The sequence below is a fragment of the Vanacampus margaritifer genome, chromosome 18 (assembly GCF_051991255.1).
Source record: "Vanacampus margaritifer isolate UIUO_Vmar chromosome 18, RoL_Vmar_1.0, whole genome shotgun sequence".
NCBI classification, from domain to species: Eukaryota; Metazoa; Chordata; class Actinopteri; order Syngnathiformes; family Syngnathidae; genus Vanacampus; species Vanacampus margaritifer.
Window position 1 is genome coordinate 10,148,027 of NC_135449.1, and position 16,661 is coordinate 10,164,687.

Genomic DNA, 16,661 nt, shown 5'->3' on the forward strand with positions numbered 1-16,661 from the left:
TAATGTGACCAAATGTTTGAAGATTCTTCCTGCCTGTCTGGCTTGCTCTGTTTACATATCAATCGACCATCTGGCCATTTGTATTGAATGATGTTTGTCTTGGCTGGGGGAGGGGGCTTGGGGGGCTGTTTCCTGCCGAGGGGCGCGGCTGAGGATTTGGAGGAAGAGGAAGGGGAGGGGCTTTTTGGAATGCTGGGAGTATAATGGCGACTGCGAAGGGGAGGAGCCACACACACACGGGGAATCAAAATGGCGTTTGGCTTTCCCTTCTGTGTCTCAGAAACTTCTGAAATAAATCCTTCGAAGGAAACCTGATTCACCGATCTCAAGTCTGATTCTGAAAACAACATTACGAACACGCGGAAAACATAAGGATCGTTTTCCAACAGAACACCACACGTTCCGTTATACATGCGAATTGATATTGCACATATTTGTTGGCCTGTTACAAGACTAAATGTGCAGCTAACTGTCATTTTGATGACTGATGTACTGCTTAAGAAGCACGCTTCCTTTCATGCTCTTTTCAAAAGGGTTGCAGAATTCTCAGCGCATTCTGTGTTCATGTTATCCAACTTTTTTTTTTCTTTCTTTTTTTTTACTGGCATAGGAGAAGGGCTTCATTTGTGATACAGTTGTGAGGAGACGTACTTTTCTCACTGATGTTATTGTCAGCGTGTGCATTCCGCTACAGAGCACCAAATATGAAAATGACATATCTGACATTTTGGACAGTCATTAAAAGGCATCTGAGAGTTTTTTTGCGAGCCACCGGAAATGTCTCGTTAAAGCATCAGCAACGGAGACAGACCTGTCTAGACAAATGTTAAGATATCATAAAAATATTGTTGAAAGGGTTAGAGTATTATCATCTTTGAGGACATCAGTACAAATATTAACATACTGTATCACATCATAGCAAACAAGATGTTTCAAATGTTCTTGCTACGTTGCGTTTCCATAAATTAGAGCGTTATTTAATGCAGAGTGACTCTTATTTATCTCACATTTTCCAAGTGGCTTCCCCCAACATTCTCCACTGGGAATATTGCACGAGCCCGACGCATAAACAGACCGTCTGTATTTTGCTTCCATTAGTCTGTAAAATGTGAAACACGGAAGCAGCTGTTGTTGTTGTTGTTGTCAAGCTGCTGTTTCCAATCCCATTAAAATGCAGCACCTGAAACTAAAAAGAGGACGCTCGGAGAATTAGTTTACTCTGACTTAACATTTACGGAAAGGATGCTTGCATGAAATATTCTGTTATTTATTTTTGATGGTCTGCTTGGAAGGGACTGGCTTGGATTTCCCTCTCGGAATCGTGAAAATGTTCAATAACCATCGGATGAATTTGCATCACATATGAATCTCGACAGCCTCTTTTGACATGTAATCATAACTCACACTTACTGAACGACGCCCTTGCTTTTCCCCAAATCAAAAAGGAATGACTGAATGTTCGAGCCGGTTGATTGGCTCAGCTGCATGAGAGCTTTGAGAGCAATGATTTGGCGGGTTAAGACAGTATCTTTTTTTAATGACCGCACACTTTGGCCCATGCTTAATTTTGGGAAGCAGTGAAGAGGCAATGCCAAAATGGAGCTGGCCCTTTAAATTTCAAATATTGTATTTATATAGTGGACACAATTTTAAAACAATTTCCACATCTCATGGCAGTGAACTAGTACGACGGCGTATCAGGGCCGTGTATATATATTTTTTTTCCAGAGGGGGGCGAGGGTGGGGGGGGGGGATGTAATATTCTGAGAAAAACTCGCAAATGTGGCAAATTTGCGACTTTACAAAGTTTATAAATTTATAAACACGACTGTTAAGAATTGGCCCATACATCCGGGTAATACGCTATGTGTATTTCTCGTAAGTTTCTGCATTTTTTCCTTTGCAAATCTGCCACTTTATAAAGTGGAAAATCTGCGACTATAAAGTGGCAAATCTGCGATTTTTTTTTTTCTCTGAATATTGCCACCACCCTCTAAAAAATATATATTTATACGTGGCCCTAATACGCCGTCGTAAACTAGAGCTAAATCTCTCTGGTGAGAGAAAATAGTGAAAGAGAAACTTTATTGCTCCGTAGGAGAAAATTGACAACAAACATGGAAATATGAAACCTATAGCAACACAATTGACCTTATTTAAATAAATTTATTTTTTGCATATCAGTAGCTTAAGTATGTCAAATAATTCCTACGCAACAGATGCTACCAAGTCACTATATGTAATGCTATAGTGTTAAAAAATTACAGCGAAAACTACTCTATAATTCTCTAATTTGTGTCCACATTCATTCTTGGTTGGGGACAAATACACCGAATACAGAGCGGACTGAACAGCGGTGACAAAAAATGCTCTTCAATACAAAGCAATGGGAGAGTAAGTGCAATCAAACGGAACATTGCGAAATAGAGCTTCCATTTTTTTCCAGAGGAGAAAATGAAAAAACTTTTATTTTCTCTCTCAGTGCCTCTGCCTTCATAAAGAACAGCCATCAATACACCAGACATCAGGCTTTTTATCACTTAAGTTTTGGAAGACCAGTGGGTGGTCAAGTTGGAGACTACCTTGGAAAATCCTCTCCTGCCCCCGGCAGGAAAAGGAGGACAAAGCTTTTATCTTCATCTTCTACCACAATTGCCTCCATTATTCCCGTCACCTCCCAGCAGCCCCCCCTTTTGCCAGTTGACTCCTTCTATCCTTCTTACCTTGCGATTGAAAGCTCAGTCTCCAAAAAAAAAAAAAGTAAGCTCAGTCTTTGTAGGAGCTCTTCCTTCTTTTTCCCGAGAACACGCCAAGCCCTAACAAGTCCCACGGATTAGCCATCTTAAGGGAAAGCGGACTGACATTAAGTGTGTAAATGTAAAGACGAGACAAAAAAAGACAAAAAGGAGTGGATGGTGACTGATGAGAAGATTAAACATGCGAGGTAAAGGCAGACAATTAAGGACCCCAGACAGAATGAATAACTAAAAATGGACAGTAACGAGGGGGAAAGGAACAAAGAGGGTGCAAGCTGATTGACAAATTACACTTCAGCTCAAGGGCTCATCGGGCACGTCAAGGCTAAAATGGCCGCACTCTCGTCACCAGCCAAATCGGGACGAAGCAGATTCCCGTCCCACCTCTCACATGTCACATTCAGCTGCCGATGACACACCGGTGAAGAGATTTTTGCGCGGCTGGCTCACTGATGACGTGATAAAAGTGGGCGCCCTGGTGTTTCTTTTTGGGGAGGGTTAAAATCCAGGTGACGCATAGACTTAAGTGCGGTGGTTGCGTGAGCAAAATCATTAGAGGTAGTTTGGTAGTTGGTAGTTTGCATAATCAGTACAAGAGCATAATTTGGGCGTTTTCACTTTAAAGGTCTGCTAATTGTTTAGACATTTTCTGTGTGTTATTTTAAGGAGACAATAAAATCATAAGGTGTAGACTGACAACTTTAAACTATAGCAGGATCATTCTATGCTAAATCACCCAGTGGGTTTAAACAAGCAGATTTAATTTGAATGAAACTTGGTGTACTTGTTGACAGTGTTACATATTATAACATTTTTAATACTTCATTTCATATATTAACCATTGTTATACATTATTAACATCTTAATTCTTTATATTAACCATGTTGAAAGGTTTTATAGACGTGTAAAGCAAGTTGGGACATATTATTTAGTCTAGAAGTTCCTTCTCTGTGGGAAAACACATTTGGTCCTTGAGGACAGAATCTGTTTTGAACACGCACCCCTACTCTGTTTTCGCCATCGCTCATGGAAAAGTACCCAGAGAGTATGTTTTGTCTACAAATGAAAGAGAGGCGGTCGGTTTTAACTATAAGAAGCCATTTTACACGCGGAAGAGACACATTCGGCGCTCTGAATTCCACCTGTTAAGTGATGAATTGGAGTCTGTTACGATGTCCAGAGATCTCTGTTAGATTAAATTCATTTTTGCAAAGGTGTTTTTTCTTACATTAAATCTGTCTTCAAGTTTTGGAACACGCAAAGAGGACAAATAATTTTATTCCTCTTTCAATAGTAACGCCATAACCCTCAAATCTCAATTATAGGTCAATCAGAACAGGGCAAGTCAAAATATTGATCTTGATCTGTCATTGATTAGCTAAGTTATGACTCCTTATTGCTGCTAAAAAAAATAAAATAAAATAAAAATAAAATAAAAAATCTAACATTAAAATTAGCTCTGAAACTTAAGTTTCCTCAAGTAGCGAACGAGTTCCGTTCCTACACTGGGGATTTTAACCCGCATTTCCACATATGCCGGATTTTACCGTTAAATCATTTTAAATATTGCGATGGTCCCAATTTTATTGTATTTTTTTATGCTAGAGCATAAAGAAGGCTTTAATGCAGCCTCTGACCTGAAGATGTCGCTTAAAGCAATGGTGGTTATTACAAAAAAATACAGTCAGCAGGTGGCAGCAGAGCAAAAGAGATCAACCAGGGCCATGTTGGAAAAAAGCTCATTTACTCACAGTTCTAAATAGATTTGTGAATAATGATGAAACTTAGCTGTATTCTAATGCTAATTGCTGCAAAACGGAAACAGATACAAATATACTTTTTTTTTTACTGATGAAAGATGCCAATTTTGAAAGGTGGCAATACTCCTAACTGGGTGCAATTGGAGCACAAACATAAGTAATGGTACCATACTACCGCAATAAAACTACATTTTCGTTGCATCTCGTGGCAGTGGCTATTTATAAACCATCATTAATATCAACTCACAACATTCTATTTTAAATATTACCGTATAATTACGTTTTTTTTTTAAAAATGTGTTTTAATGCTAGAGCATACAGAAGGCTTCAATGCAGCCTCTATCATGAAGAGGTCGCTTAAAGCAATGGTAGTTATTACAAAAAACAGCCAGGAGGTGGCAGCATAGTATAAGAGATCAGCCATGATGCAACAAGCTCTTTTCCCCAATGTTTTCAACAGATTTGTGAATAATGATGAAACTAATTGCTGCAAAACGTAAACAGATACAAATATCATTTTTCCCTGATGAAAGAAGAGACTCTAATCTTTTGGTAGGTTCCATGTTTTTTATAGCAATAGAACAGAATATTCTGCGGGCCTTGCAAAATCAGTCAAAATACAGTAAAACAGCCGGGAGCGAAGGGGATTGCTTCAGTGAAAATGTCTGGGAGTGAATGAGTTAACGTCGAAATATTACATCAAAACACTTTGTATAAAAATAAAAAAATACATTAAAATAAAATAATAAGATGCTGTCATTTTTCCATTACTGCTTAGAGGTGGATGAAATAGCCAAAGATACTCCTGGTGCACAAAGACAGACAAGCGCGAGCACTAGCTAACACAGAAACACTGGGGACAAAATGGCGGAGGAGGCGCGGCCGTTGTAAAGTCCAAACGTCGTAGGTCGAGTGCGTCGAAAAAAATATAAACAATTGCGTTGTCCAATTGTACTCATTAAGTAGTAGTGACTGATATTAGAAGAGATTAACTTGTGCAGATGTGAAATTGCTTCTACTTGAAAATGAAATGCTTTCTGTATTGCCCAACCGCTAATTGCATCTTCCCTTGTAGGTCAGTAACGGCCTTACACGATATAGTGAGTCCGTCTGATCGTAAAATTGAATCGAGTGCCTCGCGCCGCACGGGCGTGTAATGCAAACGAAACGGTAGATGTGCTAACTCGGTGCTATAAGCAGCAATAGAAAAAACGGCCTTCCTGAGGATGTTTAATCTTAAAACTGATGAATGTGAGACTAAGATGAGTGTCATTATTGTCAACATCACCGTCATTATCACAACTAGAATCGCTCACATGCACATCCATCAGCATTAAAAACACATCTATTTGTCTCAAATAGGCCAGCTGGAAATTAGCATCAATACAAACGCACAACACAGCTTGCATAAAAAGCGGACTATCGTCATGAAGACGGAGCTTTACGGTTAATCAGAAGTTCTCGTACCGTGCACGCGAACGCAAAAGGTTAGCGCCTCTGAAGTTAACCCCGATTTATCCATTAGCTGAAGGTCCTTAAGACAGATCCCACTTTGAATTTCTCCACGGATGGAGAGTCAACGTGCCACACAAGCGTCAGAAACGTACCAACGAGGATGTCTCAATTATTCATTGAGCGGCGTATTTATGTGGCTGTGTACGGTGCATATAAAAAAAAAAGGCTTTGAGAGGCACGGGGAAGACTCTTCAATGCAGCTGCTTTTAATTGGGTGCATTCACTCCTTGTCACTATGGTCACAGTAATAAGCAGTGGACAGCGGCGGATGAAAAGTTGGTGAAAAATATGTTAGCTATGTATTCGGCTTGATAATTGGGTAGAATCCAGCTCACCTGCAACCCTAATGAGGAGAAGCGCTATCACAGATGGATCTATGGATACATTAATAGGCGGTGATAGCAGGAATGTGTAAGCATAGTGTGGAATCATTCATGTGGAAGTGGAAGTCTGTGCCAAAATGCCCCACAGCTGGCACGCCGAAACATATCGTCTCGTTGCCATGAAGACGGCCTCAGCTGGCCTAATCAGAGGGGAAAAGTGGGAGGTCTTCGACTGGCCAAGTCAACCACCAGATCTTAACCCAATAGAGCAGTGGTGTCCAAACTATGGCCCGGGGGCCATTTGTGGCCTGCCATCCATTTTTAACTCTTTGACTGCCATGGACGTTAAAAGACGTCAAGTAAAAACCTACGGAGGGCCGCCAATGACGTTAAAAGACGTCATCCAATTATTTTTTTATTTTTTTTGAAACGGGTGGAGGAAAGCCTTGGCCAGCTGCTGTGAAAGTTTCAAGCAGATCTAATTAGCCTAATGACTATTGTTGGCCCCTAGATGGCAGCAATGACTCTCTTTTGACAAGATTGGGTAGGCGTCAGTAGAAGACGTGAGGCGGCGCTAGAGGGGACAATGGCTGGGGAAGGGAAGAGAACATGGCGACCGGTTGCAAGCAGCTCACGCTCGAGCAGTTTTTTTCAAAGACGAAAAGCATCGACCAACGCTAAAGAGCACATTGATGACGACGATGATCATCATCGATGATGATGATGGTGACGCCGAGGTTGGAAGCATTGACGCGGCAGTAGAAGACGTGAGGCGGAGCGAGATGGCTGAAGAAGCGAACAATTGTTACACTGTTGAATGGAAATAAACGTATTTTGCAACCAAAAAACACTTTTTCATTGTTGGTGGTGGTGTATTACAGAAGTAAAGCACTATTTAGGTGTTTGTGGCATCATTCATGGACAAAAAAAAAAGAAGTGTAGAATTCACTAGAGTGCATGAAATAACATCGTTTCACAAAAAGCTCTTTTTCTCCGCTTTTTGTTTCAAAACAGAGCATTTCGGTGAAACTAACCATTTTCTATTGTTGATTACTGAAGAACGGAATAAGGTAGAAACAAACTTTTTTTTCTGATGAAAGATGAGAGTTCAATCTTTCATTTGGTAGTATGTGTGTTTCCATAGTCCAAACACAACATTTTCTGTGGACCTTGAAAGATCAGTCAAAATGCTTAAATCGGCTGGCACTACCGACATCCCGTTTCTGAAAACGTCTGACAGTCAAAGAGTTAAGTGGACCGCGACATATACTAAAAATGACATTTGCTACTAATAAAGTTGTTTTATATACTGTAGCCTTTCTAAATATGCAAATGAACAGTTTACAATTTTTTTTTAAAAAGTTACGTTTCTTTTCATCAAGACTGTGATGAATAAAGATAAAATCTTCCCTGTGTCAAGGTCCAAATTGTGAAAATATCACACGAATGATCGCCACCAAGTAACTGCTTTAAAGCAACACTATGGAACTTTCAGTTTACGTTGACAAAAGCGGTTATGTTATGCCTGAAGGAAGACCTCATTTCTCATGAGGATTGCGTCGTTTCTGATCCTTCTAAAATTTGCTTAGTGCCAGTAAAAATGATACAACCCCGCTCAGGCCATGGCAAATGTACCATTACACCTTAGTACTACTTTAAAAAAAAGGTCAGTTTACGACAGATTGCTCCTGTTTTTGTTCTTAACGTAGAGATTGGATTGCAGGAGATGATATCTTCTTTATTGCATTATGCAATTGCTTGATTGATTTTCTTGTGATTGAAAAATGGACGCGTCCTTCGATTTTTGTATATGTGGCCCCCTGAGTTGTTGAACACATCTCGATGGAAATCCGATGAAATAAAAGTGGAAATTCTGAACTTTTTTCGCATATTTATCTTTTGATCTGAAAACCAAATGGAACCGACCTTGCTGTTCCAATACATTTGGACGCGAGAGCAGTACGCTACAACCAACACATTTGCTAACTTGCTCCTCATTTTCACTTTTGTGTTGAAAATCAAGGAAAAGGACCGTCCAATCTAGGAAGAAGCGTGAGGTTAAATTCATGATTCATTGTTGTTGTCGGGGTTGTTGTGGAGGTGGGTGGGTCTCGCTTGCATTGCCTCGGAATTAATCATCAGCAGCGTCACCGGCTTCCAAACATATCTGATCACTATGAATAGGAGGAAATTAACAAGAGAGGGCCGAGAAAATCCAGAGAAGAATGGAGGAGTGAGGAGAACGCAGGTTGGGGGAAATAAAGTAGGAGGGGTGGAATTGCAAAGATGGATGATGCTACGATTTGACTGTGCTTAAAAGAAGCTAGCATGCTATTAGACGCCTGTAGCTTGACATGACTCATTACTCAGATCCCTCATTATAAAACATACTCATCGTTTTTATCAACAATCCGGGTTGATATGCAGTGGAATGGACCTCCAAGCAAAATGTGAAACTTTATTTTCCCCATACAATATAATTCAAAGGGTTTCTTAACTCGTTTGCTCCCAAAAATGTATCAATACGTTCTATTTTAAATATTACCATGCTCCCAAAGACGTATGTATATGTTTTTTTATGCTAGAGCATACAGAAGGCTTTGAAGCAGCCTCTAAGCCAGAGGTGGGCATCGAGGGCCGCAGTCCTGCAGGTTTTGCGTGTTGCCCTTCTCCAACACAGCTGATATATGATCAGCTCATCAGCAAGCTCTGCATAAGCCTGATAACGATCCTGTTGATTGGAATCAGCTTGTGTTGGAAGTGAGAAACCTACAAAACCTGCAGGACTTCGGCCCTCGAGGACCGAGATTGCCCACCTCTGCTCTAAGCTGAAGAGAACGGTTGCAACAATGGTAGTTATTACAATAACAGCCAGCAGGTGGCAGCAGAGTATAAGAGATCAACCAGGGCCATGTTGCAACAAGCTCTTTCCCCTCACTGTTTTAAACAGATTTGTAAATAATGATGAAACTTAACTATATTCTAATGCAAATTGCTGCAAAACGGATGATGAAAGAAGTGACTCTAATCTTTCTTTTACGTTTTTTTTTATGCCATAGCATACAGACGGCTTTGAAGCAGCCTCTGAGCTGAAGAAACAATGGTAGTTATTACAAAAACAGCCAGCAGGTGGCAGCAGAGTATAAGAGATCAGCCAGGGCCATGTTGCAAAAAGCTCTTTTTGCCGGTGTTTTCGACAGGTTTGTGAATGATGAAACTTAGCTATAGTCCAATGCTAATTGCTGCAAAACAGAAACAGATAGAAATGTATTCTTTTTTTTCTCTTTTTTTTTTTTTTACTGATGGGTTTGAAGAAATGGTAGTTATTACACAAACGGCCAGCAGGTGGTAGCAGAGCAAAATAGATCAATCAGGGCCATTTAGAAAAAAAGCTGTTTTTACTCACATTTCTAAATAGAATTGTGAATAATGATGAAACTTAGCTATATTCTAATGCTAATTACGGCAAAACGGAAACAGATAGAAATATACTTTTTTTCCTGATGAAAGAAGAGACTCCAATTTTTCTTTTGATAGGTTCATGTTTTTATAGCAATAGAACACAATATTCTGCGGGCCTTGCAAAATCAGTCCAAATCCAGTTAAAACAGCCGGGAGCGAAGGGGGTTGCTTCAGTGAAAATGGCTGGGAGTGAATGAGTTAAGAAGGTTAACAAAGCCTCCAGCCAGTCGTGACAATAACACCGACACTCCTGCCCAACCCAAATGATTTCTCATGTTCGGTGATGTTCATACAAATGACGCTTCCTTCCTCCCCTCCTCTCATTATAGCCTCCACTGCTGGGATTATGTAGGAGGGAGAACGCTGCGGCCGGTATAATTTGCTCATTATGAGTTCGGGGGGGAGGTGGAGGAAAGGGAAAAGATGGCGCAAAGGAGAAATGGCCACCGATGATGGAGCGACTCCATCCCCGAGCCTCACTGATCTTGGTGTAAGTCATTTCAGGAAAGGTTGAGAGAAAAGTGGCTGTAGAGAGGCAGAAAATGGAGTCGGAGCTTCGGCATAATGCTGTGCAAGCTGGTGGAGGTGGGGGGAGACAGATGGGGGACGATGGAAAAGAGGGACAGGAGGGGAAAAAAAAACGAGGGTGAGAAGTAAAGACTTTGAGGGAGGTAAAATGTGAGAAGTGGCGTTTAGATCCGCTTTCCTCCTCTCAGCGGCAGCGCGTGGCTGTTAGTCAGCTTATTTTAAACCACAAGGTTGCCGTGACCTAACTTCGGTCCGGGCTTCAAAAATCCCATTGACTCGCCGAACCTCGATGGGAAAAAATATATTTATATATCACAGCTACAGTTCATTGCTTCCATAACCAGCTCCATTTTGGGGAAGAAAAAAAAAGACTCCGAAAGGGTCTTCATACAGATTTTAAAAAGGCGCCTTATGATCCTCCCCGGTCTTTGAAACCGTGGGCCGAGTGTTCAATCACGACAACTAGCTCACCTTAACAACAATGACTCCAGTAACCTTGGACATCCATTAGGCTGTCCGAGAACAAAAGCCCTTTCCAGAGGGAGCCATTAGACGAATATAGCTCTGGGAAGGAAAGTTTCCAAAGCGCCAGATGGGCTGAACTTTCTATTGGGCTCAAGAAGCCGGACAGCAGTCGCCCTGAGACCGGCACTGAAGAGGCCAATAATGCAAAAATGAGTGCAACGCGCACAATAGGTGGGTTTCCCTTCATATTACGTCAAGCAAAATAAGAAAGTGGTCAGACCAACATGTGCAATATCACTCTAAAAACGGTTGGGTCAACAGTAGGCCAATTATAGATCAAAAATGGACCGATACAATTTATGGGTCAAGTTGGCCCAATTTGCTGGGTTGTTTTTTAACCCAAGTAGAGGATCTGACCTAACTTTATGAGTTGTGTTATACAATATGGCCCAATTTTTTTACCTAAAATTGGGTCAAATTAACCCAAGTGGAAGATCTAACCCAACTTAATGGATTGTTTTATACAAAATGACCCAATTTTTGGACCCGAAGTTGGTTTAAATGAACCCAAATAAAGGATCTGACCCAAGTTTTTGGGTTGTTTTATACAAAATGGTCCAATTTTTTACCCAAAGTTGAGTCAAATTAACCCAAGTAGAGGATCTGACCCAATTTTATGGATTGTTTTATACAAAATGACCCTATTTTTGGACCCAAAATTTGGTTCAAATTAAACCAAATAAATGATCTGACCCAAGTTTCTGAGTTGTGTTATACAATATGGCCCAATTTTTTACCTAAAGTTGGGCCAAATTAACCCAAGTAGAAGATCTAACCCAACTTAATGAATTGTTATATAAAAATGACCCAATTTTTGGACCCGAAGTTGGTTTAAATTAACCCAAGTAAAGGATCTAACCCAAGTTTCTGGGTTGTTTTAAACAAAATGGTCCAACTTTTTACCCAAAGTTGAGTCAAATTAACCCAAGTAGAGGATCTGACCCAATTTTATGGATTGTTTTATACAAAATGACCCTATTTTTGGACCCAAAATTTGGTTCAAATTAAACCAAATAAAGGATCTGACCCAACTTTATGGATTGTTTTATACAAAATGACCCTATTTTTGGACCCGAAGTTGGTTTGAATTAACCCAGGTAAAGGATCTGACCCAAGTTTCTGAGTTGTGTATATGGCCCAATTTTTTACCCAAAATTAGTTCAAATTAAATCAAATAAAGGATCTGACCCAACTTTATGGATTGTTTTATACAAAATGACACAATTTCAAGTGAATGATCTGACCCAAGTTTCTGGGTTGTGTTATACAACATGGTCCAATTTTTTACCTAAAGTTGGGCCAAATTGGCCCAAGTAGAAGATGTAACCCAACTTAATGGATTGTTTTATAAAAATGACCCTATTTTTGGACCCGAAGTTGGTTTGAATTAACCCAAGTAAAGAATCTGACCCACGTTTCTGGGTTGTTTTAAACAAAATGGTCCGATTTTTTTACCCAAAGTTGAGTCAAATTAACCCAAGTAGAGGATCTGACCCAACTTTATGGATTGTTTTATACAAAATGACAATTTTTTTACCTAAAGTTGGGTCAAATTAACCCAAGTAGAGGATCTAACCCAACTTAATGAATTGTTTTATACAAAATGACCCTATTTTTGGACCCAAAATTTGGTTCAAATTAAACCAAATAAAGGATCTGACCCAAGTTTTTGGGTTGTTTTATACAAAATGGTCCAATTTTTTACCCAAAGTTGAGTCAAATTAACCCAAGTAGAGGATCTGACCCAACTTTATGGATTGTTTTATACAAAATGACCCTATTTTTGGACCTGAAGTTGGTTTGAATTAACCCAGGTAAAGGATCTGACCCAAGTTTCTGAGTTGTGTATATGGCCCAATTTTTTACCCAAAATTGGTTCAAATTAAATCAAATAAAGGATCTGACCCAACTTTATGGATTGTTTTATACAAAATGAATGACACAATTTCAAGTGAATGATCTGACCCAAGTTTTTGGGTTGTGTTATACAACATGGCCTAATTTTTTACCTAAAGTTGGGCCAAATTGGCCCAAGTAGAAGATGTAACCCAACTTAATGGATTGTTTTATAAAATTTATAAAAATTACCCTATTTTTGGACCCGAAGTTGGTTTGAATTAACCCAAGTAAAAAATCTGACCCACGTTTCTGGGTTGTTTTAAACAAAATGGTCCGATTTTTTTACCCAAAGTTGAGTCAAATTAACCCAAGTAGAGGATCTGACCCAACTTTATGGATTGTTTTATACAAAATGACACAATTTCAAGTGAATGATCTGACCCAAGTTTCTGGGTTGTGTTATACAATATGGCCCAATTTTTTACCTATAGTTGGGCCAAATTGGCCCAAGTAGAAGATGTAACCCAACTTAATGGATTGTTTTATAAAAATGACCCTATTTTTAGACCCGAAGTTGGTTTGAATTAAGCCAAGTAAAAAATCTGACCCAAGTTTCTGGGTTGTTTTAAACAAAATGGTCCGATTTTTTTACCCAAAGTTGAGTCAAATTAACCCAAGTAGAGGATCTGACCCAACTTAATGGATTGTTTTATACAAAATGACCCCATTTTTGGACCCAAAGTTGGTTCGAATTAACCCAAGTAAAGGATCTGACCTGAGTTTCTGGGTTGTTTTATACAAAATGGCCGAATTTTTTACCCAAAGTTGTGCCAAATTAACCCAAGTGGACACATTTTCTGTTTTTGTTTTTTAAACAAAATGACACAATATTAACTCAAATTGACCCAAGTAGATGATCTGTCCATTTTTTTGTTATTTTTGGCCCAACTTTTTTGACACTTCAGAGTGTGCATGTATAACGGACTGGTATGGTATTCCGCAGGGTTGAATTGTGGGGCCTCTGCTGTTTTCATTGCATCTGCTGCCCATTGGTTCCATCCATCAAAACAGTGGTGGTTGTTTCAAAGTGGAAAAATGAATATAGAGTTGAGTTGGGTGATGGCAGTCAGCATCCTTGTAGGGCGTTTTTGTTGTTGTCGTTTGTTTTTGGTCTTTTAACTTTTTTGCATTTTGCACCTGCCTCAAAAGCGTTTTTTTTTTTGTGTGCAGATATTGTTGTGTATGTGCGTGTCACACTTTCATGAGGGTTAGTGCAACTTTTATAATTGTGTTGAATTCTGGGTATGTCAGCTTTTAAGCATGACAATGGCAACACGTGCGCGCCCACCTGTGAAGCCCACTGAATAAATGAGCTGCCAAATTGCGAGGAACAAGTCACTTCTCCTGCAGTGTGCTGGAGCACAAATTTGACTTGCTGTCTACTGCAGATTTTACAAGAAAGTGCAAAAAAAAAAAAAAAACGACATAAATAAAATTTCAGCATACATGTACTGTATACGGAAATAAGTGAATAACTGTTTAGTTGTGTGGGACTGATATCTCATATGCTTGGAGTTAACGCTTTTGTATAATTATAATATAAAATATATTATAATTGAAGAGCCCAAAAAAAGTGTCAGACAGCTCCCTGCTGGAGATGTGAATTGACATCAATTATGTATAAGCTGAGCCAGGCTGAGCTCGCTAGCAAGCCGTCCCTGATGTTCAGTTAGCGCTAAGGATGTGTCACCTGTCTCTGGTTTCACCAGACTAACATTACAGCTGTACATCCTAGCAATCCAGTGTGTGTGTGTGTGTGTGTGAGAATGTGCGTGTCAGAGAACTTGAATAACTTGCGAATGTGAGAGACGCAATAAAAGTGGCGAGATAACTTGACGGGATCCGAGCAGAAGCGGCAGTTTAGTTTGTCGGACAACTCTCCGAGTCGGTCGAGCTAGCAACACGCACGCCTTTCCTTGGATATGTTCGAAAGTTATCCTGAAGTCACTGGGTCAAAATGTCAAGTTGTGTAAAGACATAATGAATTGCAGAAGTGGTTCAGAGTGAAGAGCGTAGAAATGTGACAGGAAAGGGGACAGCTGTCATAATAAACATTTTCCTCTGTTGTGGTTAGTGATAGAAAAAGAAAGGCAATTACTTCCCATTTCCTCTCACTCCATTGTGTTGGAGACAATCCATTTCGAGAACGGAATATTTCAAGGTCTACAAGTTGTGACGCATGACAGCAAAATCCTGTGAGAGTGTAAGATCCCTCAATAAGGAAATATATGCCACATCTGTATTTGTAAAAAAAAAAAAAAATACAGTATATATATTTTTTTTTGTACCACTAGAGCTGTCAAAATTAATCGATTAATCGATAATCAAATTAATCGACAACTATTTTTAAAAATCGAGTAATTGTTTGGGGTCATTTTAAAATTGTTCAAATCTTCTTATGTACCACTAGAGCTGTCAAATGTAATAGATTAATCGACAAGTAATCAATTATAAAATTAATCGACAACTATAGTAATAAACGAGTAATCGTTTGAAGCCATTTTTTTATTTAAAATTCTCCAAATCCTCTTATTTATGTACCACTAGAGCTGTCAAAATTAATCGATTAATCGGCAGGTAATCGATAATCAAATTAATCGACAACTATTTTAATAATCGAGTAATCATATGGAGCCATTTTTTATATTTAAAATTGGCCAAGTCCTCTTAGTTATGTACCACTAGAGCTGCCAAAATTAATAGATAAGAAATCCATTATCAAATTAATCGACAACTATTTTAAAAATCGAGCAATCGTTTGAGGCCATTTTTTAATTTAAATTCTCTGATTTCAGCATATCAACAGTAATTGTTCACTCATTTTTGTCGTCCTCCATGAAAGAAGACGGATTATCTTCTGTGTTTGAATCAAAATAAGACCTTTACAAACATATGTTTTTACTTTGGAAAACAATGACCGAACCAGTAACAGTACAAACTCAAGCCCCCCCCCCTTTTTTTTTTAAATCACTATTTGAATCCAAAGTACAAAATAAACATCAATCACTGGTTAATAAACAGTAATCAAGTTTTAAAAAATGCTTTAGTAATGCAGTTTAATGCAAAGTTAAAATAAATCCGATTAGTCGATTGAATAGTCGATCGATTAATCGATTGAAAAAAAATATTCGATAGTGTCAGCACTGTGTACCACCTTGGGATGACTCGGATCATTTAACACCTTTGCGAATGATTTACCTGATAGACGTGGTAGGCGTTTGCAGCTCTGCCCTGCAGGAACACAGAAGGGATCCACACGTTGATGAGAGCTCGATGGGCCCTTCAGGGACATAAACAACAAGCGCCTTCACTGCTACGGCCGATTACGTCCATCATCAGAGTCATAATCATCGCCATCAACACTGTGTCAGTGCGCGACACTTGGTGAGCTCGAGCACATTAACCCCTGGGCGTTATTTGTCCATTTTATGGCTTTTTTCTGTTTTTCATCAAAGAAAAAGCATTGAAAAAAATACACTAGGGACCTGACATTTTACCAGGATTGTTTAAAAATGTAGAAGTTCAAATTGGCGCCATGCCGTAATTTCTAATTATTACCAAACAGGAGGGAGAGATTCACACTAAGTTGTTGTAATAATGCCCGATTTTGGCTCATTGACTCCCATTATAAATCACAGTTTTTGATATGCTGTAAACCTGATGTGTTATAATACATTTTCCGCGATTACTGATGCAATCGCTTCTTTGACGAGTCATAAACATGAAAATAGAGGAATTTGTGTGTTTAGAGTGTTAACACAAAAATCCACTAAGTGGCGCCAAAGGCTAATAAATGAATACAAAACGCATGCATAAAAAAATTCTATTGTTATGACTTATGGACTTGTTTGAGCCTCTAACTATGTCATATGAAATATTCAAATTAGTCTTTT

The 16,661-nt window shown here is 39.2% G+C and overlaps 1 protein-coding gene across 2 annotated transcripts in view; it reads right to left on the bottom strand.

Annotated features, from left to right (window-relative positions):
• Positions 1-16,661, bottom strand: part of snx29 (sorting nexin 29) — a 135,360-nt gene that overhangs the window by 27,118 nt on the left and 91,581 nt on the right. For both annotated transcript variants that reach the window (XM_077551049.1, XM_077551047.1), the window contains exon 18: positions 15,967-16,048. In XM_077551049.1, the coding sequence (XP_077407175.1) occupies positions 15,967-16,048 (82 nt within the window). The remainder of the gene's footprint in view (positions 1-15,966; positions 16,049-16,661) is intronic.